The following is a 27,359-nucleotide window of genomic DNA, read 5'->3' as shown; positions in this document are numbered from 1 at the left end:
CTATGTTGTATCTGCATCCCAAAATTTTGAATTGAAATTGACTCATTCCCGCGTATCTTTGTACAATCCTTTGACTATACAAAACCATACGGTAAAGTTATGTTCAGTTTCAACACTTACGTCTTCATACGATAAATAAATTTCAAAACAACATAACGGGTTTCAAAACATTCTTCAATTTTACCTCCACTTCAATATGAATATCATTTTGAGATTTCAATAAGGTAATCCTCATTAATTTTTCACCTTTCTCAAACAAAACAACGACCATCCAGTACTGTCAAATCTAGACTTTTCATCAACTAACACTCATCATATCCAGTACCGAAATTTTTTTTTCGTTTCAATCTGATTTCATCATCAATGCGCAACATCACGTCGCGACCACTTTGTTCTATACGACATCATGTTATTTGAATATATTTTAAGCATCAAAAACACCATCGTAATGAGTGAGATTAGCGTTTTCATTTGATTTGATATAGAACAGTTTTCACTGTTTTCGACATTTTATTAAGTATGTGTATGAATGAAAGAAGCTCAATCTACATCAATATATGAATACTTATGCTATCCATTTCACATTCGTTGCATATGTTTTCGTTGTCTCCACACCGGCACACATATCCTGGGAACAACAGGTGTTGGTGTATTTTCCATACAGCTTTGGGTCATTAACCATCCTCAGATTAACGCAATCAATTTAAATTTAAAGCCATCTATCAGTTTATATTTCCCGTCGTCTCCACACACTGGTTGATAGATGAAGGGACAAGGACATGGTGTTGTTGGTGACGGGCACGCTCCATCTGATATTTTCGTCACGCCATCCCTTAGATTAAAAGCAAGTTTATGTATTAGAATATAAACAAGATCAATTTTGTTTCATAATCATTATCTTTCCGTTAACGAAATGGAAAACCTTCTGTGTCGTTTATTTCTATCTGATGCATATAGATTCAGTGTTGTTACACAATTGGCAATTTATGCCGTTACAGCATTGTCCTAATACAAATAACTATATATGGAAGTATTACACAAAGTATTGGGTGTGAATATTAGACTTTTTTGTTTGTTTGTTTCCTCTACCTTTCAGGAAGTATATGATAATGAACAATTATGTCTTGTATAACACAAAAACTTGTGTTGGGTATCATTTCGTCTCCGCCTGTAACTTTGGTCACGTTACCCGTCGGTTGTGATATATACCAGATGGAATAAATCCGAAAAAAACGTTCAATTCACATACAGTCATATCATTATCACAAAGTATTGGGTGTGAATATTAGATTTTTTGTTTGTTTGTTTCCTCTACCTTTCAGGAAGTATATGATAATGAACAATTATGTCTTGTATAACACAAAAACTACACGGTGGTGTTGGGTACGCTCCGCCTGTAACTTTGGTCACGTTACCCGTCGGTTGTGATATATACCAGATGGAATAAATCCTAAAAAAGTTCAATTCACATACAGTCATATCAGCTAACTTCCAAACATTCAATTAATACTGATTTTGAGTATTTAGGACAATTATAGTAATTATCATTTCATGAATAAATCGTCATATTTTTTGTCATTTTATGTTGACCGTACTATGCCGTAAATCCCGCTTCCACGCTTCGTTTCAAAACTTAGTGTGAAAGGTTGTCAAGATGACTGCCGTGGAAAGATTAATAAATACCTGTGTTGCAATTTATTCATTTAGATATATATTATACACATTTACAGGTACTAAATTTTATTGTGAGATGTTATTTCCTTGTGAGTCTTTCATAATGAAATGGAAGGTAGGCTTTTTTTTTGCACCGAAAAAACGACATACTTACACACACTTCATTGCGCATTCATTGCTGTAGGTTATACCGTCATCTCCACACACGGGCTGATAGTCCAAGGGACAAGGACAAGGTAGTGGTGGTGGTGTTTGGCATGGTCCGTCGGATACTTTCATCACCCCAACCCTAGCATGTGCCAATGTAATAACTTAAAATCTAAATATGTGTTCAATTTATCATTCATCATATTCTGTAACTGTTATATTCAACAATGAACTTTCTTTGTAGTCAAAATTGATCTGCCAGTGAAATTTAAGTAGCAAATTTAGGCCGATATGGCATTGGCATTTTTACCTTATATTTCAAGTACGAATTTAATTTCAATTAATGAGCGTACTTCGAATTGGGTAAAAATTAGCATTATGTCATAGAGAGAACAAACGGTTGTCAAGATTATTCTGCATTTAAGCAAGTATATCATTAATAAACAGCTGACTTGTATGGGTCCGTAGAAATTCTTCAAAAGAGTTAATTTTATATTCGTTGTTATACACATATATATCCTAGTACAAATACAGGGTGGAGGCGAGCACTTTCCACCACTGTACAACTTCTTTGGATTGTGAGACAGTTAGCTACACACCCACGTACTTTCTTTCCCAAAATGATCATCAAATTTTGGATTGGATGGAATTCTAGGTGCACCTACTAATAAATAATTTACAGTAATTTCGACCAACATGGAATTCGCTCTGTCACGTCGGTGTTATTTCCTTGTGTGTCTTTTCTGAAATCCTTTGAGATTACCAGATGTTAACCATGCTGGTGAAGCTATGTCAAAAAACATTTTTCAAACATTCAGTTCAATCGGTTTTCCGTCAGGTAAGATTACTAATTCACCTTTCTCAAACAATACAATGATTCAGTATTTGTCCAAATCTAGACATTTGATCAACTTAACACTGATCATATCCAGTACCGAAGTTTCTTTTTTGTTCAATCTGATTTCATCATGGAGTTCAATTGGCGAAACATCACTGTTGTGACATTGGACCACTTTCGTCGATATGATATTGACGTCATTTAAATATATTTTAAGATTAAAACATGCTTCGTAATGAGTGAGATTAGCGTTTTATTTGATTGATATATAGAACAGTTTTCACTCTTTTCGACATTTTATGAAGTATGTGATGAATGAAGAGTTCTACCTAATATCAGGTATACGAAATACTTACGAACAATTCATTTCACATTCGTTGCTATATGTTTTCCCGTCGTCTCCACACACGGGCAGATATATCCTGGGACAAATACACGGTGTTGGCGGGCACTCTCCATCGGACACTTTGGTCACGCCACTCCTTAGATTAAACGCAATCAATTAAAATCTAAAACACTTGATCAGTTTATCACTTATTATAATAATCAAGCATATCTTTATCATATGAAAGGAAGAACTTCTAATGAGCTTACTTCGTATTCGATGAGATTAGTATATCATTTAAAATATTATACAGTTTTCGCGGTTATTTGACTTTTCATGAAGTTTTTGATAAATGAACGGTTCTGTCTAGTATCAGACAGAACGGAACACTTACGAACACTTCATTTGGCATTCGTTGCTGTATGTTTTCCCGTCGTCTCCACACACGGGCAGGTATATCATGGTACAAATACACGGGCACTCTCCATCGGACACTTTGGTCACGCCACTCCTTGAATGTGAAATATACTAAATGAAACAAACGCGGAACTAATGTTGCCATACAGACACGACATCTGCTAACGTTTCAAACTGAGGTTTTAGTATTGAAGACAATAATGGAATTATCATTTCACGAATGAATCGTCTAGTGCTTCTGTCATATCATTTGTCTGTAATATAACATAATCAAGCATGCCACGATTGAACTTAAAGTGGCCCAGTTTATAGAAAACATATGTACCAGATATATTCACTCACATCCATTCACTATGCACATTTATAAAATTTGGGGTTTATTGCCTACTCGTCGATATTTTGACAGTGATTCGACCAATGACACAAGTTAGACCCATAGTCACCGATTAGCCGTAAAAGATAACACACATCTTTAATTCACTTCAGGATTTCCGTATTGAAATGTACTATTTCCTCGTGTATCTTTTGCCCTTTGAGATCACCAGAGGAAAACCATAAAAATGTACACAACGTCTTCATACGATAATAAATTTCAAAAGCAACATAACGGTTTCAAAAACATTCTTCAATTTTACCTCCCATTCATACATGAATATCATTTTGAGATTTCAATAAGGTATGATTACTTTTTCACCTTTCTCAAACAAAACAATGATCCAGTATCTGTCCAAATCTAGACTTTTGATCAACTTAACACTGATCATATCCAGTACCGAAGTTTCTTTTTTGTTCAATCTGATTTCATCATGGAGTTCAATTGGCGAAACATCACTGTTGTGACATTGGACCACTTTCGTCGATATGATATTGACGTCATTTAAATATATTTTAAGATTAAAACATGCTTCGTAATGAGTGAGATTAGCGTTTTATTTGATTGATATATAGAACAGTTTTCACTGTTTTCGACATTTTATGAAGTATGTGATGAATGAAGAGTTCTACCTAATATCAGATATACGAAATACTTACGAACAATTCATTTCACATTCGTTGCTATATGTTTTCCCGTCGTCTCCACACACGGGCAGATATATCCTGGGACAAATACACGGTGTTGGCGGGCACTCTCCATCGGACACTTTGGTCACGCCACTCCTTAGATTAAACGCAATCAATTAAAATCTAAAACACTTGATCAGTTTATCACTTACTATAATAATCAAGCATATCTTTATCATATGAAAGGAAGAACTTCTAATGAGCTTACTTTGTATTCGATGAGATTAGTATATCATTTAAAATATTATACAGTTTTCGCGGTTATTTGACTTTTATGAAGTTTTTTGATAAATGAACGGTTCTGTCTAGTATCAGACAGAACGGAACACTTACGAACACTTCATTTGGCATTCGTTGCTGTATGTTTTCCCGTCGTCTCCACACACGGGCAGGTATATCATGGTACAAATACACGGGCACTCTCCATCGGACACTTTGGTCACTCCACTCCTTGAATGTGAAATATACTAAATGAAACAAACGCGGAACTAATGTTGCCATACAGACACGACATCTGCTAACGTTTCAAACTGAGGTTTTAGTATTGAAGACAATAATGGAATTATCATTTCACGAATGAATCAGTGCTTTTGTCATATCATTTGTCTGTAATATAACATATTTAAAGCATGCCACGATTGAACTTATAAGTGGCCCAGTCATATGTACCAGATATATTTCACTCACATCCATTCACTATGCACATTTATAAAATTTGGGGTTTATTGCCTACTCGTCGATATTTTGACAGTGATTCGACCAATCTGGATTTCCGTCAGACGCCTCCTAAATGTACACAAGTTAGACCCATAGTCACCAATTAGCCGTAAAAGATACACACATGTATGATGCGATTTAATTCACTTCAGGCTATGTTGTATCTGATTGCCAAATTTGTATTGAAATGTACTATTTCCTCGTGTATCTTTTGTACAATCCTTTGAGATCACCAGAGGAAAACCATACTGGTAAAGTTATGTTCAGTTTCAACACTCAACGTCTTCATACGATAATAAATTTCAAAAGCAACATAACGGTTTCAAAAACATTCTTCAATTTTACCTCCCATTCATACATGAATATCATTTTGAGATTTCAATAAGGTATGATTACTTTTTCACCTTTCTCAAACAAAACAATGATCCAGTATCTGTCCAAATCTAGAATTTTCATCAACTTAACACTGATCATATCCAGTACCGAAGTTTCTTTTTTGTTCAATCTGATTTCATCATGGAGTTCAATTGGCGAAACATCACGGTTGTGACATTGGACCACTTTCGTCGATATGATATTGACGTCATTTAAATATATTTTAAGATTAAAACATGCATCGTAATGAGTGAGATTAGCGTTTTATTTGATTGATATATAGAACAGTGAAAACTGTTCTATATATCAATCAAATAAAACGCTAATCTCACTCATTACGATTCATGTTTTAATCTTAAAATATATTTAAATGACGTCAATATCATATCGACGAAAGTGGTCCAATGTCACAACAGTGATGTTTCGCCAATTGAACTCCATGATGAAATCAGATTGAACAAAAAAGAAACTTCGGTACTGGATATGATCAGTGTTAAGTTGATGAAAATTCTAGATTTGGACAGATACTGGATTATTGTTTTGTTTGAGAAAGGTGAAAAAGTAATCATACCTTATTGAAATCTCAAAATGATATTCATGTATGAATGGGAGGTAAAATTGAAGAATGTTTTTGAAACCGTTATGTTGCTTTTGAAATTTATTATCGTATGAAGACGTTGAGTGTTGAAACTGAACATAACTTTACCAGTATGGTTTTCCTCTGGTGATCTCAAAGGATTGTACAAAAGATACACGAGGAAATAGTACATTTCAATACAAATTTGGGATCAGATACAACATAGCCTGAAGTGAATTAAATCGCATCATACATGTGTGTTATCTTTTACGGCTAATTGGTGACTATGGGTCTAAATTGTGTACATTTAGGAGGCGTCTGACGGAAATCCAGATTGGTCGAATCACTGTCAAAATATCGACGAGTAGGCAATAAACCCCAAATTTTATAAATGTGCATAGTGAATGGATGTGAGTGAATATATCTGGTACATATGTTTTCTATGAACTGGGCCACTTCAAGTTCAATCGTGGCATGCTTTAATATGTTATATTACAGACAAATGATATGACAAAAGCACTAGACGATTCATTCGTGAAATGATAATTCCATTATTGTCTTCAATACTAAAACCTCAGTTTGAAACGTTAGCAGATGTCGTGTCTGTATGGCAACATTAGTTCCGCGTTTGTTTCATTTAGTATATTTCACATTCAAGGAGTGGCGTGACCAAAGTGTCCGATGGAGAGTGCCCGTGTATTTGTACCATGATATACCTGCCCGTGTGTGGAGACGACGGGAATACATACAGCAACGAATGCCAAATGAAGTGTTCGTAAGTGTTCCGTTCTGTCTGATACTAGACAGAACCGTTCATTTATCAAAAACTTCATGAAAAGTCAAATAACCGCGAAAACTGTATAATATTTTAAATGATATACTAATCTCATCGAATACAAAGTAAGCTCATTAGAAGTTCTTCCTTTCATATGATAAAGATATGCTTGATTATTATAATAAGTGATAAACTGATCAAGTGTTTTAGATTTTAATTGATTGCGTTTAATCTAAGGAGTGGCGTGACCAAAGTGTCCGATGGAGAGTGCCCGCCAACACCGTGTATTTGTCCCAGGATATATCTGCCCGTGTGTGGAGACGACGGGAAAACATATAGCAACGAATGTGAAATGAATTGTTCGTAAGTATTTCGTATATCTGATATTAGGTAGAACTCTTCATTCATCACATACTTCATAAAATGTCGAAAACAGTGAAAACTGTTCTATATATCAATCAAATAAAACGCTAATCTCACTCATTACGAAGCATGTTTTAATCTTAAAATATATTTAAATGACGTCAATATCATATCGACGAAAGTGGTCCAATGTCACAACAGTGATGTTTCGCCAATTGAACTCCATGATGAAATCAGATTGAACAAAAAAGAAACTTCGGTACTGGATATGATCAGTGTTAAGTTGATGAAAAGTCTAGATTTGGACAGATACTGGATCATTGTTTTGTTTGAGAAAGGTGAAAAAGTAATCATACCTTATTGAAATCTCAAAATGATATTCATGTATGAATGGGAGGTAAAATTGAAGAATGTTTTTGAAACCGTTATGTTGCTTTTGAAATTTATTATCGTATGAAGACGTTGAGTGTTGAAACTGAACATAACTTTACCAGTATGGTTTTCCTCTGGTGATCTCAAAGGATTGTACAAAAGATACACGAGGAAATAGTACATTTCAATACAAATTTGGGATCAGATACAACATAGCCTGAAGTGAATTAAATCGCATCATACATGTGTGTTATCTTTTACGGCTAATTGGTGACTATGGGTCTAACTTGTGTACATTTAGGAGGCGTCTGACGGAAATCCAGATTGGTCGAATCACTGTCAAAATATCGACGAGTAGGCAATAAACCCCAAATTTTATAAATGTGCATAGTGAATGGATGTGAGTGAATATATCTGGTACATATGTTTTCTATGAACTGGGCCACTTTAAGTTCAATCGTGGCATGCTTTAATATGTTATATTACAGACAAATGATATGACAAAAGCACTAGACGATTCATTCGTGAAATGATAATTCCATTATTGTCTTCAATACTAAAACCTCAGTTTGAAACGTTAGCAGATGTCGTGTCTGTATGGCAACATTAGTTCCGCGTTTGTTTCATTTAGTATATTTCACATTCAAGGAGTGGCGTGACCAAAGTGTCCGATGGAGAGTGCCCGTGTATTTGTACCATGATATACCTGCCCGTGTGTGGAGACGACGGGAAAACATACAGCAACGAATGCCAAATGAAGTGTTCGTAAGTGTTCCGTTCTGTCTGATACTAGACAGAACCGTTCATTTATCAAAAACTTCATGAAAAGTCAAATAACCGCGAAAACTGTATAATATTTTAAATGATATACTAATCTCATCGAATACAAAGTAAGCTCATTAGAAGTTCTTCCTTTCATATGATAAAGATATGCTTGATTATTATAATAAGTGATAAACTGATCAAGTGTTTTAGATTTTAATTGATTGCGTTTAATCTAAGGAGTGGCGTGACCAAAGTGTCCGATGGAGAGTGCCCGCCAACACCGTGTATTTGTCCCAGGATATATCTGCCCGTGTGTGGAGACGACGGGAAAACATATAGCAACGAATGTGAAATGAATTGTTCGTAAGTATTTCGTATATCTGATATTAGGTAGAACTCTTCATTCATCACATACTTCATAAAATGTCGAAAACAGTGAAAACTGTTCTATATATCAATCAAATAAAACGCTAATCTCACTCATTACGAAGCATGTTTTAATCTTAAAATATATTTAAATGACGTCAATATCATATCGACGAAAGTGGTCCAATGTCACAACAGTGATGTTTCGCCAATTGAACTCCATGATGAAATCAGATTGAACAAAAAAGAAACTTCGGTACTGGATATGATCAGTGTTAAGTTGATGAAAATTCTAGATTTGGACAGATACTGGATCATTGTTTTGTTTGAGAAAGGTGAAAAAGTAATCATACCTTATTGAAATCTCAAAATGATATTCATGTATGAATGGGAGGTAAAATTGAAGAATGTTTTTGAAACCGTTATGTTGCTTTTGAAATTTATTATCGTATGAAGACGTTGAGTGTTGAAACTGAACATAACTTTACCAGTATGGTTTTCCTCTGGTGATCTCAAAGGATTGTACAAAAGATACACGAGGAAATAGTACATTTCAATACAAATTTGGGATCAGATACAACATAGCCTGAAGTGAATTAAATCGCATCATACATGTGTGTTATCTTTTACGGCTAATTGGTGACTATGGGTCTAAATTGTGTACATTTAGGAGGCGTCTGACGGAAATCCAGATTGGTCGAATCACTGTCAAAATATCGACGAGTAGGCAATAAACCCCAAATTTTATAAATGTGCATAGTGAATGGATGTGAGTGAATATATCTGGTACATATGTTTTCTATGAACTGGGCCACTTCAAGTTCAATCGTGGCATGCTTTAATATGTTATATTACAGACAAATGATATGACAAAAGCACTAGACGATTCATTCGTGAAATGATAATTCCATTATTGTCTTCAATACTAAAACCTCAGTTTGAAACGTTAGCAGATGTCGTGTCTGTATGGCAACATTAGTTCCGCGTTTGTTTCATTTAGTATATTTCACATTCAAGGAGTGGCGTGACCAAAGTGTCCGATGGAGAGTGCCCGTGTATTTGTACCATGATATACCTGCCCGTGTGTGGAGACGACGGGAAAACATACAGCAACGAATGCCAAATGAAGTGTTCGTAAGTGTTCCGTTCTGTCTGATACTAGACAGAACCGTTCATTTATCAAAAACTTCATGAAAAGTCAAATAACCGCGAAAACTGTATAATATTTTAAATGATATACTAATCTCATCGAATACAAAGTAAGCTCATTAGAAGTTCTTCCTTTCATATGATAAAGATATGCTTGATTATTATAATAAGTGATAAACTGATCAAGTGTTTTAGATTTTAATTGATTGCGTTTAATCTAAGGAGTGGCGTGACCAAAGTGTCCGATGGAGAGTGCCCGCCAACACCGTGTATTTGTCCCAGGATATATCTGCCCGTGTGTGGAGACGACGGGAAAACATATAGCAACGAATGTGAAATGAATTGTTCGTAAGTATTTCGTATACCTGATATTAGGTAGAACTCTTCATTCATCACATACTTCATAAAATGTCGAAAACAGTGAAAACTGTTCTATATATCAATCAAATAAAACGCTAATCTCACTCATTACGAAGCATGTTTTAATCTTAAAATATATTTAAATGACGTCAATATCATATCGACGAAAGTGGTCCAATGTCACAACAGTGATGTTTCGCCAATTGAACTCCATGATGAAATCAGATTGAACAAAAAAGAAACTTCGGTACTGGATATGATCAGTGTTAAGTTGATGAAAAGTCTAGATTTGGACAGATACTGGATCATTGTTTTGTTTGAGAAAGGTGAAAAAGTAATCATACCTTATTGAAATCTCAAAATGATATTCATGTATGAATGGGAGGTAAAATTGAAGAATGTTTTTGAAACCGTTATGTTGCTTTTGAAATTTATTATCGTATGAAGACGTTGAGTGTTGAAACTGAACATAACTTTACCAGTATGGTTTTCCTCTGGTGATCTCAAAGGATTGTACAAAAGATACACGAGGAAATAGTACATTTCAATACAAATTTGGGATCAGATACAACATAGCCTGAAGTGAATTAAATCGCATCATACATGTGTGTTATCTTTTACGGCTAATTGGTGACTATGGGTCTAACTTGTGTACATTTAGGAGGCGTCTGACGGAAATCCAGATTGGTCGAATCACTGTCAAAATATCGACGAGTAGGCAATAAACCCCAAATTTTATAAATGTGCATAGTGAATGGATGTGAGTGAATATATCTGGTACATATGTTTTCTATGAACTGGGCCACTTTAAGTTCAATCGTGGCATGCTTTAATATGTTATATTACAGACAAATGATATGACAAAAGCACTAGACGATTCATTCGTGAAATGATAATTCCATTATTGTCTTCAATACTAAAACCTCAGTTTGAAACGTTAGCAGATGTCGTGTCTGTATGGCAACATTAGTTCCGCGTTTGTTTCATTTAGTATATTTCACATTCAAGGAGTGGCGTGACCAAAGTGTCCGATGGAGAGTGCCCGTGTATTTGTACCATGATATACCTGCCCGTGTGTGGAGACGACGGGAAAACATACAGCAACGAATGCCAAATGAAGTGTTCGTAAGTGTTCCGTTCTGTCTGATACTAGACAGAACCGTTCATTTATCAAAAACTTCATGAAAAGTCAAATAACCGCGAAAACTGTATAATATTTTAAATGATATACTAATCTCATCGAATACAAAGTAAGCTCATTAGAAGTTCTTCCTTTCATATGATAAAGATATGCTTGATTATTATAATAAGTGATAAACTGATCAAGTGTTTTAGATTTTAATTGATTGCGTTTAATCTAAGGAGTGGCGTGACCAAAGTGTCCGATGGAGAGTGCCCGCCAACACCGTGTATTTGTCCCAGGATATATCTGCCCGTGTGTGGAGACGACGGGAAAACATATAGCAACGAATGTGAAATGAATTGTTCGTAAGTATTTCGTATATCTGATATTAGGTAGAACTCTTCATTCATCACATACTTCATAAAATGTCGAAAACAGTGAAAACTGTTCTATATATCAATCAAATAAAACGCTAATCTCACTCATTACGAAGCATGTTTTAATCTTAAAATATATTTAAATGACGTCAATATCATATCGACGAAAGTGGTCCAATGTCACAACAGTGATGTTTCGCCAATTGAACTCCATGATGAAATCAGATTGAACAAAAAAGAAACTTCGGTACTGGATATGATCAGTGTTAAGTTGATGAAAATTCTAGATTTGGACAGATACTGGATCATTGTTTTGTTTGAGAAAGGTGAAAAAGTAATCATACCTTATTGAAATCTCAAAATGATATTCATGTATGAATGGGAGGTAAAATTGAAGAATGTTTTTGAAACCGTTATGTTGCTTTTGAAATTTATTATCGTATGAAGACGTTGAGTGTTGAAACTGAACATAACTTTACCAGTATGGTTTTCCTCTGGTGATCTCAAAGGATTGTACAAAAGATACACGAGGAAATAGTACATTTCAATACAAATTTGGGATCAGATACAACATAGCCTGAAGTGAATTAAATCGCATCATACATGTGTGTTATCTTTTACGGCTAATTGGTGACTATGGGTCTAACTTGTGTACATTTAGGAGGCGTCTGACGGAAATCCAGATTGGTCGAATCACTGTCAAAATATCGACGAGTAGGCAATAAACCCCAAATTTTATAAATGTGCATAGTGAATGGATGTGAGTGAATATATCTGGTACATATGTTTTCTATGAACTGGGCCACTTTAAGTTCAATCGTGGCATGCTTTAATATGTTATATTACAGACAAATGATATGACAAAAGCACTAGACGATTCATTCGTGAAATGATAATTCCATTATTGTCTTCAATACTAAAACCTCAGTTTGAAACGTTAGCAGATGTCGTGTCTGTATGGCAACATTAGTTCCGCGTTTGTTTCATTTAGTATATTTCACATTCAAGGAGTGGCGTGACCAAAGTGTCCGATGGAGAGTGCCCGTGTATTTGTACCATGATATACCTGCCCGTGTGTGGAGACGACGGGAAAACATACAGCAACGAATGCCAAATGAAGTGTTCGTAAGTGTTCCGTTCTGTCTGATACTAGACAGAACCGTTCATTTATCAAAAACTTCATGAAAAGTCAAATAACCGCGAAAACTGTATAATATTTTAAATGATATACTAATCTCATCGAATACAAAGTAAGCTCATTAGAAGTTCTTCCTTTCATATGATAAAGATATGCTTGATTATTATAATAAGTGATAAACTGATCAAGTGTTTTAGATTTTAATTGATTGCGTTTAATCTAAGGAGTGGCGTGACCAAAGTGTCCGATGGAGAGTGCCCGCCAACACCGTGTATTTGTCCCAGGATATATCTGCCCGTGTGTGGAGACGACGGGAAAACATATAGCAACGAATGTGAAATGAATTGTTCGTAAGTATTTCGTATATCTGATATTAGGTAGAACTCTTCATTCATCACATACTTCATAAAATGTCGAAAACAGTGAAAACTGTTCTATATATCAATCAAATAAAACGCTAATCTCACTCATTACGAAGCATGTTTTAATCTTAAAATATATTTAAATGACGTCAATATCATATCGACGAAAGTGGTCCAATGTCACAACAGTGATGTTTCGCCAATTGAACTCCATGATGAAATCAGATTGAACAAAAAAGAAACTTCGGTACTGGATATGATCAGTGTTAAGTTGATGAAAAGTCTAGATTTGGACAGATACTGGATCATTGTTTTGTTTGAGAAAGGTGAAAAAGTAATCATACCTTATTGAAATCTCAAAATGATATTCATGTATGAATGGGAGGTAAAATTGAAGAATGTTTTTGAAACCGTTATGTTGCTTTTGAAATTTATTATCGTATGAAGACGTTGAGTGTTGAAACTGAACATAACTTTACCAGTATGGTTTTCCTCTGGTGATCTCAAAGGATTGTACAAAAGATACACGAGGAAATAGTACATTTCAATACAAATTTGGGATCAGATACAACATAGCCTGAAGTGAATTAAATCGCATCATACATGTGTGTTATCTTTTACGGCTAATTGGTGACTATGGGTCTAACTTGTGTACATTTAGGAGGCGTCTGACGGAAATCCAGATTGGTCGAATCACTGTCAAAATATCGACGAGTAGGCAATAAACCCCAAATTTTATAAATGTGCATAGTGAATGGATGTGAGTGAATATATCTGGTACATATGTTTTCTATGAACTGGGCCACTTTAAGTTCAATCGTGGCATGCTTTAATATGTTATATTACAGACAAATGATATGACAAAAGCACTAGACGATTCATTCGTGAAATGATAATTCCATTATTGTCTTCAATACTAAAACCTCAGTTTGAAACGTTAGCAGATGTCGTGTCTGTATGGCAACATTAGTTCCGCGTTTGTTTCATTTAGTATATTTCACATTCAAGGAGTGGCGTGACCAAAGTGTCCGATGGAGAGTGCCCGTGTATTTGTACCATGATATACCTGCCCGTGTGTGGAGACGACGGGAAAACATACAGCAACGAATGCCAAATGAAGTGTTCGTAAGTGTTCCGTTCTGTCTGATACTAGACAGAACCGTTCATTTATCAAAAACTTCATGAAAAGTCAAATAACCGCGAAAACTGTATAATATTTTAAATGATATACTAATCTCATCGAATACAAAGTAAGCTCATTAGAAGTTCTTCCTTTCATATGATAAAGATATGCTTGATTATTATAATAAGTGATAAACTGATCAAGTGTTTTAGATTTTAATTGATTGCGTTTAATCTAAGGAGTGGCGTGACCAAAGTGTCCGATGGAGAGTGCCCGCCAACACCGTGTATTTGTCCCAGGATATATCTGCCCGTGTGTGGAGACGACGGGAAAACATATAGCAACGAATGTGAAATGAATTGTTCGTAAGTATTTCGTATATCTGATATTAGGTAGAACTCTTCATTCATCACATACTTCATAAAATGTCGAAAACAGTGAAAACTGTTCTATATATCAATCAAATAAAACGCTAATCTCACTCATTACGAAGCATGTTTTAATCTTAAAATATATTTAAATGACGTCAATATCATATCGACGAAAGTGGTCCAATGTCACAACAGTGATGTTTCGCCAATTGAACTCCATGATGAAATCAGATTGAACAAAAAAGAAACTTCGGTACTGGATATGATCAGTGTTAAGTTGATGAAAATTCTAGATTTGGACAGATACTGGATCATTGTTTTGTTTGAGAAAGGTGAAAAAGTAATCATACCTTATTGAAATCTCAAAATGATATTCATGTATGAATGGGAGGTAAAATTGAAGAATGTTTTTGAAACCGTTATGTTGCTTTTGAAATTTATTATCGTATGAAGACGTTGAGTGTTGAAACTGAACATAACTTTACCAGTATGGTTTTCCTCTGGTGATCTCAAAGGATTGTACAAAAGATACACGAGGAAATAGTACATTTCAATACAAATTTGGGATCAGATACAACATAGCCTGAAGTGAATTAAATCGCATCATACATGTGTGTTATCTTTTACGGCTAATTGGTGACTATGGGTCTAAATTGTGTACATTTAGGAGGCGTCTGACGGAAATCCAGATTGGTCGAATCACTGTCAAAATATCGACGAGTAGGCAATAAACCCCAAATTTTATAAATGTGCATAGTGAATGGATGTGAGTGAATATATCTGGTACATATGTTTTCTATGAACTGGGCCACTTCAAGTTCAATCGTGGCATGCTTTAATATGTTATATTACAGACAAATGATATGACAAAAGCACTAGACGATTCATTCGTGAAATGATAATTCCATTATTGTCTTCAATACTAAAACCTCAGTTTGAAACGTTAGCAGATGTCGTGTCTGTATGGCAACATTAGTTCCGCGTTTGTTTCATTTAGTATATTTCACATTCAAGGAGTGGCGTGACCAAAGTGTCCGATGGAGAGTGCCCGTGTATTTGTACCATGATATACCTGCCCGTGTGTGGAGACGACGGGAAAACATACAGCAACGAATGCCAAATGAAGTGTTCGTAAGTGTTCCGTTCTGTCTGATACTAGACAGAACCGTTCATTTATCAAAAACTTCATGAAAAGTCAAATAACCGCGAAAACTGTATAATATTTTAAATGATATACTAATCTCATCGAATACAAAGTAAGCTCATTAGAAGTTCTTCCTTTCATATGATAAAGATATGCTTGATTATTATAATAAGTGATAAACTGATCAAGTGTTTTAGATTTTAATTGATTGCGTTTAATCTAAGGAGTGGCGTGACCAAAGTGTCCGATGGAGAGTGCCCGCCAACACCGTGTATTTGTCCCAGGATATATCTGCCCGTGTGTGGAGACGACGGGAAAACATATAGCAACGAATGTGAAATGAATTGTTCGTAAGTATTTCGTATATCTGATATTAGGTAGAACTCTTCATTCATCACATACTTCATAAAATGTCGAAAACAGTGAAAACTGTTCTATATATCAATCAAATAAAACGCTAATCTCACTCATTACGAAGCATGTTTTAATCTTAAAATATATTTAAATGACGTCAATATCATATCGACGAAAGTGGTCCAATGTCACAACAGTGATGTTTCGCCAATTGAACTCCATGATGAAATCAGATTGAACAAAAAAGAAACTTCGGTACTGGATATGATCAGTGTTAAGTTGATGAAAAGTCTAGATTTGGACAGATACTGGATCATTGTTTTGTTTGAGAAAGGTGAAAAAGTAATCATACCTTATTGAAATCTCAAAATGATATTCATGTATGAATGGGAGGTAAAATTGAAGAATGTTTTTGAAACCGTTATGTTGCTTTTGAAATTTATTATCGTATGAAGACGTTGAGTGTTGAAACTGAACATAACTTTACCAGTATGGTTTTCCTCTGGTGATCTCAAAGGATTGTACAAAAGATACACGAGGAAATAGTACATTTCAATACAAATTTGGGATCAGATACAACATAGCCTGAAGTGAATTAAATCGCATCATACATGTGTGTTATCTTTTACGGCTAATTGGTGACTATGGGTCTAAATTGTGTACATTTAGGAGGCGTCTGACGGAAATCCAGATTGGTCGAATCACTGTCAAAATATCGACGAGTAGGCAATAAACCCCAAATTTTATAAATGTGCATAGTGAATGGATGTGAGTGAATATATCTGGTACATATGTTTTCTATGAACTGGGCCACTTCAAGTTCAATCGTGGCATGCTTTAATATGTTATATTACAGACAAATGATATGACAAAAGCACTAGACGATTCATTCGTGAAATGATAATTCCATTATTGTCTTCAATACTAAAACCTCAGTTTGAAACGTTAGCAGATGTCGTGTCTGTATGGCAACATTAGTTCCGCGTTTGTTTCATTTAGTATATTTCACATTCAAGGAGTGGCGTGACCAAAGTGTCCGATGGAGAGTGCCCGTGTATTTGTACCATGATATACCTGCCCGTGTGTGGAGACGACGGGAAAACATACAGCAACGAATGCCAAATGAAGTGTTCGTAAGTGTTCCGTTCTGTCTGATACTAGACAGAACCGTTCATTTATCAAAAACTTCATGAAAAGTCAAATAACCGCGAAAACTGTATAATATTTTAAATGATATACTAATCTCATCGAATACAAAGTAAGCTCATTAGAAGTTCTTCCTTTCATATGATAAAGATATGCTTGATTATTATAATAAGTGATAAACTGATCAAGTGTTTTAGATTTTAATTGATTGCGTTTAATCTAAGGAGTGGCGTGACCAAAGTGTCCGATGGAGAGTGCCCGCCAACACCGTGTATTTGTCCCAGGATATATCTGCCCGTGTGTGGAGACGACGGGAAAACATATAGCAACGAATGTGAAATGAATTGTTCGTAAGTATTTCGTATATCTGATATTAGGTAGAACTCTTCATTCATCACATACTTCATAAAATGTCGAAAACAGTGAAAACTGTTCTATATATCAATCAAATAAAACGCTAATCTCACTCATTACGAAGCATGTTTTAATCTTAAAATATATTTAAATGACGTCAATATCATATCGACGAAAGTGGTCCAATGTCACAACAGTGATGTTTCGCCAATTGAACTCCATGATGAAATCAGATTGAACAAAAAAGAAACTTCGGTACTGGATATGATCAGTGTTAAGTTGATGAAATGTCTAGATTTGGACAGATACTGGATCATTGTTTTGTTTGAGAAAGGTGAAAAAGTAATCATACCTTATTGAAATCTCAAAATGATATTCATGTATGAATGGGAGGTAAAATTGAAGAATGTTTTTGAAACCGTTATGTTGCTTTTGAAATTTATTATCGTATGAAGACGTTGAGTGTTGAAACTGAACATAACTTTACCAGTATGGTTTTCCTCTGGTGATCTCAAAGGATTGTACAAAAGATACACGAGGAAATAGTACATTTCAATACAAATTTGGGATCAGATACAACATAGCCTGAAGTGAATTAAATCGCATCATACATGTGTGTTATCTTTTACGGCTAATTGGTGACTATGGGTCTAACTTGTGTACATTTAGGAGGCGTCTGACGGAAATCCAGATTGGTCGAATCACTGTCAAAATATCGACGAGTAGGCAATAAACCCCAAATTTTATAAATGTGCATAGTGAATGGATGTGAGTGAATATATCTGGTACATATGTTTTCTATGAACTGGGCCACTTCAAGTTCAATCGTGGCATGCTTTAATATGTTATATTACAGACAAATGATATGACAAAAGCACTAGACGATTCATTCGTGAAATGATAATTCCATTATTGTCTTCAATACTAAAACCTCAGTTTGAAACGTTAGCAGATGTCGTGTCTTTATGGCAACATTAGTTCCGCGTTTGTTTCATTTAGTATATTTCACATTCAAGGAGTGGCGTGACCAAAGTGTCCGATGGAGAGTGCCCGTGTATTTGTACCATGATATACCTGCCCGTGTGTGGAGACGACGGGAAAACATACAGCAACGAATGCCAAATGAAGTGTTCGTAAGTGTTCCGTTCTGTCTGATACTAGACAGAACCGTTCATTTATCAAAAACTTCATGAAAAGTCAAATAACCGCGAAAACTGTATAATATTTTAAATGATATACTAATCTCATCGAATACAAAGTAAGCTCATTAGAAGTTCTTCCTTTCATATGATAAAGATATGCTTGATTATTATAATAAGTGATAAACTGATCAAGTGTTTTAGATTTTAATTGATTGCGTTTAATCTAAGGAGTGGCGTGACCAAAGTGTCCGATGGAGAGTGCCCGCCAACACCGTGTATTTGTCCCAGGATATATCTGCCCGTGTGTGGAGACGACGGGAAAACATATAGCAACGAATGTGAAATGAATTGTTCGTAAGTATTTCGTATATCTGATATTAGGTAGAACTCTTCATTCATCACATACTTCATAAAATGTCGAAAACAGTGAAAACTGTTCTATATATCAATCAAATAAAACGCTAATCTCACTCATTACGAAGCATGTTTTAATCTTAAAATATATTTAAATGACGTCAATATCATATCGACGAAAGTGGTCCAATGTCACAACAGTGATGTTTCGCCAATTGAACTCCATGATGAAATCAGATTGAACAAAAAAGAAACTTCGGTACTGGATATGATCAGTGTTAAGTTGATCAAAAGTCTAGATTTGGACAGATACTGGATCATTGTTTTGTTTGAGAAAGGTGAAAAAGTAATCATACCTTATTGAAATCTCAAAATGATATTCATGTATGAATGGGAGGTAAAATTGAAGAATGTTTTTGAAACCGTTATGTTGCTTTTGAAATTTATTATCGTATGAAGACGTTGTGTACATTTAGGAGGCGTCTGACGGAAATCCAGATTGGTCGAATCACTGTCAAAATATCGACGAGTAGGCAATAAACCCCAAATTTTATAAATGTGCATAGTGAATGGATGTGAGTGAATATATCTGGTACATATGTTTTCTATAAAATGGGCCACATTAAGTTCAATCGTGGCATGCTTGATTATGTTATATTACAGACAAATCATATGACAGAAGCACTAGACGATTCATTCGTGAAATGATAATTCCATTATTGTCTTCAATACTAAAACCTCAGTTTGAAACGTTAGCAGATGTCGTGTCTGTATGGCAACATTAGTTCCGCGTTTGTTTCATTTAGCATATTTCACATTCAAGGAGTGGCGTGACCAAAGTGTCCGATGGAGAGTGCCCGTGTATTTGTACCATGATATACCTGCCCGTGTGTGGAGACGACGGGAAAACATACAGCAACGAATGCCAAATGAAGTGTTCGTAAGTGTTCCGTTCTGTCTGATACTAGACAGAACCGTTCATTTATCAAAAACTTCATGAAAAGTCAAATAACCGCGAAAACTGTATAATATTTTAAATGATATACTAATCTCATCGAATACGAAGTAAGCTCATTAGAAGTTCTTCCTTTCATATGATAAAGATATGCTTGATTATTATAATAAGTGATAAACTGATCAAGTGTTTTAGATTTTAATTGATTGCGTTTAATCTAAGGAGTGGCGTGACCAAAGTGTCCGATGGAGAGTGCCCGCCAACACCGTGTATTTGTCCCAGGATATATCTGCCCGTGTGTGGAGACGACGGGAAAACATATAGCAACGAATGTGAAATGAATTGTTCGTAAGTATTTCGTATACCTGATATTAGGTAGAACTCTTCATTCATCACATACTTCATAAAATGTCAAAAAAGAGTGAAAACTGTTCTATATATCAATCAAATAAAACGCTAATCTCACTCATTACGAAGCATGTTTTAATCTTAAAATATATTTAAATGACGTCAATATCATATCGACGAAAGTGGTCCAATGTCACAACAGTGATGTTTCGCCAATTGAACTCCATGATGAAATCAGATTGAACAAAAAAGAAACTTCGGTACTGGATATGATCAGTGTTAAGTTGATCAAATGTCTAGATTTGGACAAATACTGAATCATTGTATTGTTTGAGAAAGGTGAATTAGTAATCTTACCTGACGGAAAACCGATTGAACTGAATGTTTGAAAAATGTTTTTGGACATAGCTTCACCAGCATGGTTAACATCTGGTAATCTCAAAGGATTTCAGAAAAGACACACAAGGAAATAACACCGACGTGACAGAGCGAATTCCATGTTGGTCGAAATTACTGTAAATTATTTATTAGTAGGTGCACCTAGAATTCCATCCAATCCAAAATTTGATGATCATTTTGGGAAAGAAAGTACGTGGGTGTGTAGCTAACTCTCTCACAATCCAAAGAAGTTGTACAGTGGTGGAAAGTGCTCGCCTCCACCCTGTATTTGTACTAGGATATATATGTGTATAACAACGAATATAAAATTAACTCTTTTTTAAGAATTTCGACCTGTACTGATACAAGTCAGCTGTTTATTAATGATATACTTGCTTAAATGCAGAATAATCTTGACAACCGTTTGTTCTCCTCATGAATATAATGCTAATTTTTACCCAATTCGAAGTACGCTCATTAATTGAAATTAAATTCGTACTTGAAATATAAGGTAAAAATGCCAATGCCATATCGGCCTAAATTTGCTACTTAAATTTCACGGACAATATCAATTTTGACTACAAAGAAAGTTCATTGTTGAATATAACAGTTACAGAATATGATGAATGATAAATTGAACACATATTTAGATTTTAAGTTATTACATTGGCACATGCTAGGGTTGGGGTGATGAAAGTATCCGACGGACCATGCCAAACACCACCACCACTACCATGTCCTTGTCCCTTGGACTATCAGCCCGTGTGTGGAGATGACGATATAACCTACAGCAATGAATGCGCAATGAAGTGTGTGTAAGTATGTCGTTTTTTCGGTGCAAAAAAAAAGCCTACCTTCCATTTCATTATGAAAGACTCACAAGGAAATAACATCTTTAAATACAAATTTAGTACCAAATGTAATACTATCTATATGAATAAATTGCAACACAGGTATTTCATCTTTCCACGGCTCGTCAGTGACGCTTTCACACTAAGTTTTGAAACGAAGCGTGGAAGCGGGATTTACGGCATAGTACGGTCAACATAAAATGACAAAAAATATGACGATTTATTCATGAAATGATAATTACCATAATTGTCCTAAATACTCAAAATCAGTATTAATTGAATGTTTGGAAGATAGCTGATATGACTGTATGTGAATTGAACTTTTTTTAGGATTTATTCCATCTGGTATATATCACAACCGACGGGTAACGTGACCAAAGTTACAGGCGGAGCGTACCCAACACCACCGTGTAGTTTTTGTGTTATACAAGACATAATTGTTCATTATCATATACTTCCTGAAAGGTAGAGGAAACAAACAAACAAAAAAGTCTAATATTCACACCCAATACTTTGTGTAATACTTCCATATATAGTTATTTGTATTAGGACAATGCTGTAACGGCATAAATTGCCAATTGTGTAACAACACTGAATCTATATGCATCAGATAGAAATAAACGACACAGAAGGTTTTCCATTTCGTTAACGGAAAGATAATGATTATGAAACAAAATTGATCTTGTTTATATTCTAATACATAAACTTGCTTTTAATCTAAGGGATGGCGTAACGAAAATATCAGATGGAGCGTGCCCGTCACCAACAACACCATGTCCTTGTCCCTTCATCTATCAACCAGTGTGTGGAGACGACGGGAACACGTATAGCAACGAATGCGAAATGGAGTGTGTGTAAGTATGTCGCTTTGAGGCCCGAGAAAAGTCCTACCGCTTGCAAAATCAGATTTACATACACATGAACATAAAATATTTCAATACAAAATTAGAGCAAGGTATAGTTTAGCCTCAAAATAATTACACGACCCGACAGTGATGCTAGGGGCCTAATATTTTTCACACTTAGGAGACCTCTTGGGGAAGTTCAAAATGCTCGCCATCGCTGTCAAAACATCGATGAGTAATTTATTATTAAAAAATCACTAAATTTACATAATGCATGATGACGGGGAAAGGCATCTGGTACATGTGTATGCTATGATCTATGTTACCTTTCAAAAGATTTCCAACGTGTCTGGATTACAGCATTGTATGGTCAAAGTAAAATGGCCAAAATAGTAAACGGTTTCTTCGTGAAAAGATAATTCCATATTTGTCCTCACCACTCGAAGTCAGTATTTAACAAACTTGGACAAACGTCCCCATGTTGTCAATTCATCTATTTTGATAACTATGTACTCAGATCAGTTGTATTATGGTCGTTATGGTAATGAACATAACAATTCAGATTATCATATGAATACTTATTCAATTATTTTTATTTATTTTGTAGAAGGTAACATTAAATGTGGAATAAAACTACAATAATACTGTTTAAGAGAATGAACGAAATTAAGGTGAAGAATGTCAGTTATGGCGACTTTTCAATCTTGAATTCCCATTGCAGCAGTATCAGTATCAGGTCTTCTGCAAAGTTATTTCATATTAATTCTGTGACTTCATTTCATTCCCGTATTTTACGTCAATACGTTGCGTTGATGGATTATCTGCTAATAATACGACAAATATATAATGAAATTCACTATAATAGAATATTAATGAAGACATGAGAAGTCTTGCAGTGGAGAAATACATACATATAACAGGAAGTAAAAATAGCTGTTCCCTGGACTTACATACATATAACAGGAAGTAAAAATAGCTGTTCCCTGGACTTACATACATATAACAGGAAGTAAAAATAGCTGTTCCCTGGACTTACATACATATAACTAATTTGGGTTTCCCTATATATTACCATAGTGTTGTGTTTTACTAATTTAGGTTTCCCCTATATAACATCTATGAATAACATCGTACTGATCCTCTATACCTAATGTCTCAAAATAAGTGGACGTTAAATGTGTTTGAAAGTTTCGTAAGTAGTAGCATTTTGTATTAAGGTAGCGTTACACTTTGGTTTATGTAACCAGTTATAATATCAATATATTAACAGTGGTGCTAAGAGAGTCAGTGATGGTTCCTGCTAGATTTGATCATCTAGAAAGACTAAACTGCAAAGGATCCCGACACAGCGTTGATGCAATACATTAAATCTAATACATGAACTCTCCAATTGATTTGCATTGATTTTTCAGTTGTAATTATAAATGATTAAAATATATAAGAGCATGTTTCTTTTGTTTGTTTTTTCTGTATCCCTTTACATTGTATGTTCCTCTTAGAACCACAAATTATATATCAGTCATATCAGTATCATTTATTTCAATACAAATTGGCAGACAATCCCTAACAGAACGTGATTAGATTTCGACAAGTGTAATATCGCAATCTCGAACCTTGCACAAAAGGCATGCCAGTAAATCGCATAGACAGATACAAATTTAGAGTAAGATGCACTAGAGCCAAATAATGAAATAAACAGCATCATACAGAGGTTTTGTCCTTCTAGGACTCGTCAGTGATGTTACATCATACAGCTGTTTTGTCCTTCTAGGACTCGTCAGTGATGTTACATCATACAGCTGTTTTGTCCTTCTATGACTCGTCAGTGATGTTACATCATACAGCTGTTTTGTCCTTCTAGGACTCGTCAGTGATGCTACATCATACAGCTGTTTTGTCCTTCTAGGACTCGTCAGTGATGTTACATCATACAGCTGTTTTGTCCTTCTAGGACTCGTCAGTGATGTTACATCATACAGCTGTTTGTCCTTCTAGGACTCGTCAGTGATGTTACATCATACAGCTGTTTGTCCTTCTAGGACTCGTCAGTGATGTTACATCATACAGCTGTTTCGTCCTTCTATGACTCGTCAGTGATGTTACATCATACAGCTGTTTCCTCCTTCTATGACTCGTCAGTGATGTTACATCATACAGCTGTTTGTCCTTCTAGGACTCGTCAGTGATGTTACATCATACAGCTGTTTTGTCCTTCTATGACTCGTCAGTGATGTTACATCATACAGCTGTTTTGTCCTTCTAGGACTCGGCAGTGGTGTTACATCATACAGCTGTTTCGTCCTTCTATGACTCGTCAGTGATGTTACATCATACAGCTGTTTTGTCCTTCTATGACTCGTCAGTGATGTTACATCATACAGCTGTTTTGTCCTTCTAGGTCTCGTCAGTGATGTTACATCATACAGCTGTTTGGTCCTTCTAGGACTCGTCAGTGATGTTACATCATACAGCTGTTTTGTCCTTCTAGGACTCGTCAGTGATGTTACATCATACAACTGTTCGGTCCTTCTAGGACTCGTCAGTGATGTTACATCATACAGCTGTTCGGTCCTTCTAGGACTCGTCAGTGATGCTACATCATACAGCTGTTTTGTCCTTCTAGGACTCGTCAGTGATGTTACATCATACAACTGTTTTGTCCTTCTAGGACTCGTCAGTGATGCTACATCATACAGCTGTTTTGTCCTTCTATGACTCGTCAGTGATGTTACATCATACAGCTGTTTTGTCCTTCTATGACTCGTCAGTGATGCTACATCATACAGCTGTTTTGTCCTTCTATGACTCGTCAGTGATATTACATCATACAGCTGTTTTGTCCTTCTAGGACTCGTCAGTGATGCTACATCATACAGCTGTTTTGTCCTTCTATGACTCGTCAGTGATGCTACATCATACAGCTGTTTTGTCCTTCTATGACTCGTCAGTGATGCTACATCATACAGCTGTTTTGTCCTTCTATGACTCGTCAGTGATGCTACATCATACAGCTGTTTTGTCCTTCTATGACTCGTCAGTGATGTTACATCATACAGCTGTTTTGTCCTTCTAGGACTCGTCAGTGATGTTACATCATACAGCTGTTTTGTCCTTCTATGACTCGTCAGTGATGTTACATCATACAGCTGTTTTGTCCTTCTATGACTCGTCAGTGATGTTACATCATACAGCTGTTTTGTCCTTCTATGACTCGTCAGTGATGTTACATCATACAGCTGTTTTGTCCTTCTAGGACTCGTCAGTGATGCTACATCATACAGCTGTTTTGTCCTTCTAGGACTCGTCAGTGATGTTACATCATACAGCTGTTTTGTCCTTCTAGGACTCGTCAGTGATGTTACATCATACAGCTGTTTTGTCCTTCTATGACTCGTCAGTGATGTTACATCATACAGCTGTTTTGTCCTTCTATGACTCGTCAGTGATGTTACATCATACAGCTGTTTTGTCCTTCTAGGACTCGTCAGTGATGTTACATCATACAGCTGTTTTGTCCTTCTAGGACTCGTCAGTGATGCTACATCATACAGCTGTTTTGTCCTTCTAGGACTCGTCAGTGATGCTACATCATACAGCTGTTTTGTCCTTCTAGGACTCGTCAGTGATGCTACATCATACAGCTGTTTTGTCCTTCTAGGACTCGTCAGTGATGCTACATCATACAGCTGTTTTGTCCTTCTAGGACTCGTCAGTGATGTTACATCATACAGCTGTTTTGTCCTTCTAGGACTCGTCAGTGATGTTACATCATACAGCTGTTTTGTCCTTCTAGGACTCGACAGTGATGTTACATCATACAGCTGTTTTGTCCTTCTATGACTCGTCAGTGATGTTACATCATACAGCTGTTTTGTCCTTCTATGACTCGTCAGTGATGTTAAGGGCCTAACTCAAGAAGACTAGGAGGTGACCGAGGAACATGTGAATATAAACAGTTATTCGCAATGATTGCTAATATTTTGTTTTGATTTTCTAGAGTAAGCTTTGTTTGCCAAATGCAGGAACGGAGAACTCAGTTTCTATGCCAACGATTAATTGCAAAATAAAAATTTTCATGATATGGCATCATTGGTAGTATTGTCGATGTCTACAACTCATGTTCTTACAATATTTTAGAATGAAAAATGAGAGAAACATACTCTTTCATTCATGATGGGTGGGATATTTCGCCATCGAGGTAGAAAAATTTGCTTAAAGTTCGGCAAAGCCAAGGGTTTTACGACCGTTTATAAACTCTTGAATATTCCTATCCTACACGAGTCTTGTATTTATTATTGGGCAGATATACTGAAAATACTCATCTGGAGTTCATCCTTTATTTCTTTTTATAATGAAGAGTTATGTAATATAACATGAACATTTGAACATAGTTACATTCAAAACAATGTTGGAACACGCGCGCTCACACTTACAACATGTAATTGAGCCACTCAATTTGATACAAAGTAAGCACAAAAAGTGCACGTTCTCCCGAGTAAACAATGTCATACCATATGATAATTAATACGAATCAAAACAATCATTAGCAAAGGTCTCAAGCATAACAATCACATGCAAGCTAAATGCATTTCGAAACTCATTAAACTAGAAATGACTTAATTCTAGATAACACAAGTTGACAGTGTCGTAGGATTCTTATAAAAAATATAAATATAAAAACAATCGATAATACCGCCGAGGAGAATTGTATA

At 35.5% G+C, this 27,359-nt stretch overlaps 2 protein-coding genes across 2 annotated transcripts; one reads left to right on the top strand and one right to left on the bottom strand.

Moving 5' to 3' along the window:
• Window positions 1–3,011: 3,011 nt before the first annotated feature.
• On the bottom strand, window positions 3,012–4,864 carry LOC132545778 (four-domain proteases inhibitor-like). The gene is made up of 3 exons (XM_060209465.1): window positions 4,797–4,864; window positions 4,434–4,556; window positions 3,012–3,141 (listed from the first exon to the last, which is right to left on the bottom strand). Exons 1-3 carry the CDS (start codon window positions 4,862–4,864, stop codon window positions 3,012–3,014), a joined length of 321 nt encoding a protein of 106 aa, XP_060065448.1.
• Window positions 4,865–6,143: 1,279 nt separating this feature from the next.
• LOC132545777 (agrin-like) lies at window positions 6,144–20,577 on the top strand. The gene is made up of 19 exons (XM_060209464.1): window positions 6,144–6,167; window positions 6,774–6,907; window positions 7,145–7,270; window positions 8,291–8,407; window positions 8,645–8,770; window positions 9,791–9,907; window positions 10,145–10,270; window positions 11,291–11,407; window positions 11,645–11,770; window positions 12,791–12,907; window positions 13,145–13,270; window positions 14,645–14,770; window positions 15,791–15,907; window positions 16,145–16,270; window positions 17,291–17,407; window positions 17,645–17,770; window positions 19,145–19,270; window positions 20,094–20,210; window positions 20,448–20,577. The coding sequence occupies exons 1-19, from the start codon at window positions 6,144–6,146 to the stop codon at window positions 20,575–20,577; spliced, it is 2,241 nt and encodes a 746-aa protein (XP_060065447.1).
• Window positions 20,578–27,359: the final 6,782 nt, after the last annotated feature.

The sequence above is a fragment of the Ylistrum balloti genome, unplaced genomic scaffold (genome assembly GCF_031769215.1).
Source record: "Ylistrum balloti isolate Yb309-2 unplaced genomic scaffold, AGI_CSIRO_Ybal_v1 Utg369856, whole genome shotgun sequence".
Lineage (NCBI taxonomy): Eukaryota > Metazoa > Mollusca > Bivalvia > Pectinida > Pectinidae > Ylistrum > Ylistrum balloti.
The sequence above is the reverse complement of the archived record's forward strand: the minus strand, read 5'-3'. Positions and strand labels throughout refer to the sequence as shown.

What these genes read in the sequence shown, in the direction of transcription:
- LOC132545778 (XM_060209465.1), bottom strand. Translation starts at nt 4,864, where the DNA reads ATGATATACCTGCCCGTGTGTGGAGACGACGGGAAAACATACAGCAAC. An exon ending in GAATGCCAAATGAAGTGTTC is followed by an intron (nt 4,557 to 4,796) that starts GTAAGTGTTCCG and finishes TAATCTAAGGAG; the next exon opens with TGGCGTGACCAAAGTGTCCG. An exon ending in GAATGTGAAATGAATTGTTC is followed by an intron (nt 3,142 to 4,433) that starts GTAAGTATTTCG and finishes GTTTAATCTAAG; the next exon opens with GAGTGGCGTGACCAAAGTGT.
- LOC132545777 (XM_060209464.1), top strand. Translation starts at nt 6,144, where the DNA reads ATGATATTCATGTATGAATGGGAG. An exon ending in GAATGTGAAATGAATTGTTC is followed by an intron (nt 7,271 to 8,290) that starts GTAAGTATTTCG and finishes TTCACATTCAAG; the next exon opens with GAGTGGCGTGACCAAAGTGT. An exon ending in GAATGCCAAATGAAGTGTTC is followed by an intron (nt 15,908 to 16,144) that starts GTAAGTGTTCCG and finishes GTTTAATCTAAG; the next exon opens with GAGTGGCGTGACCAAAGTGT.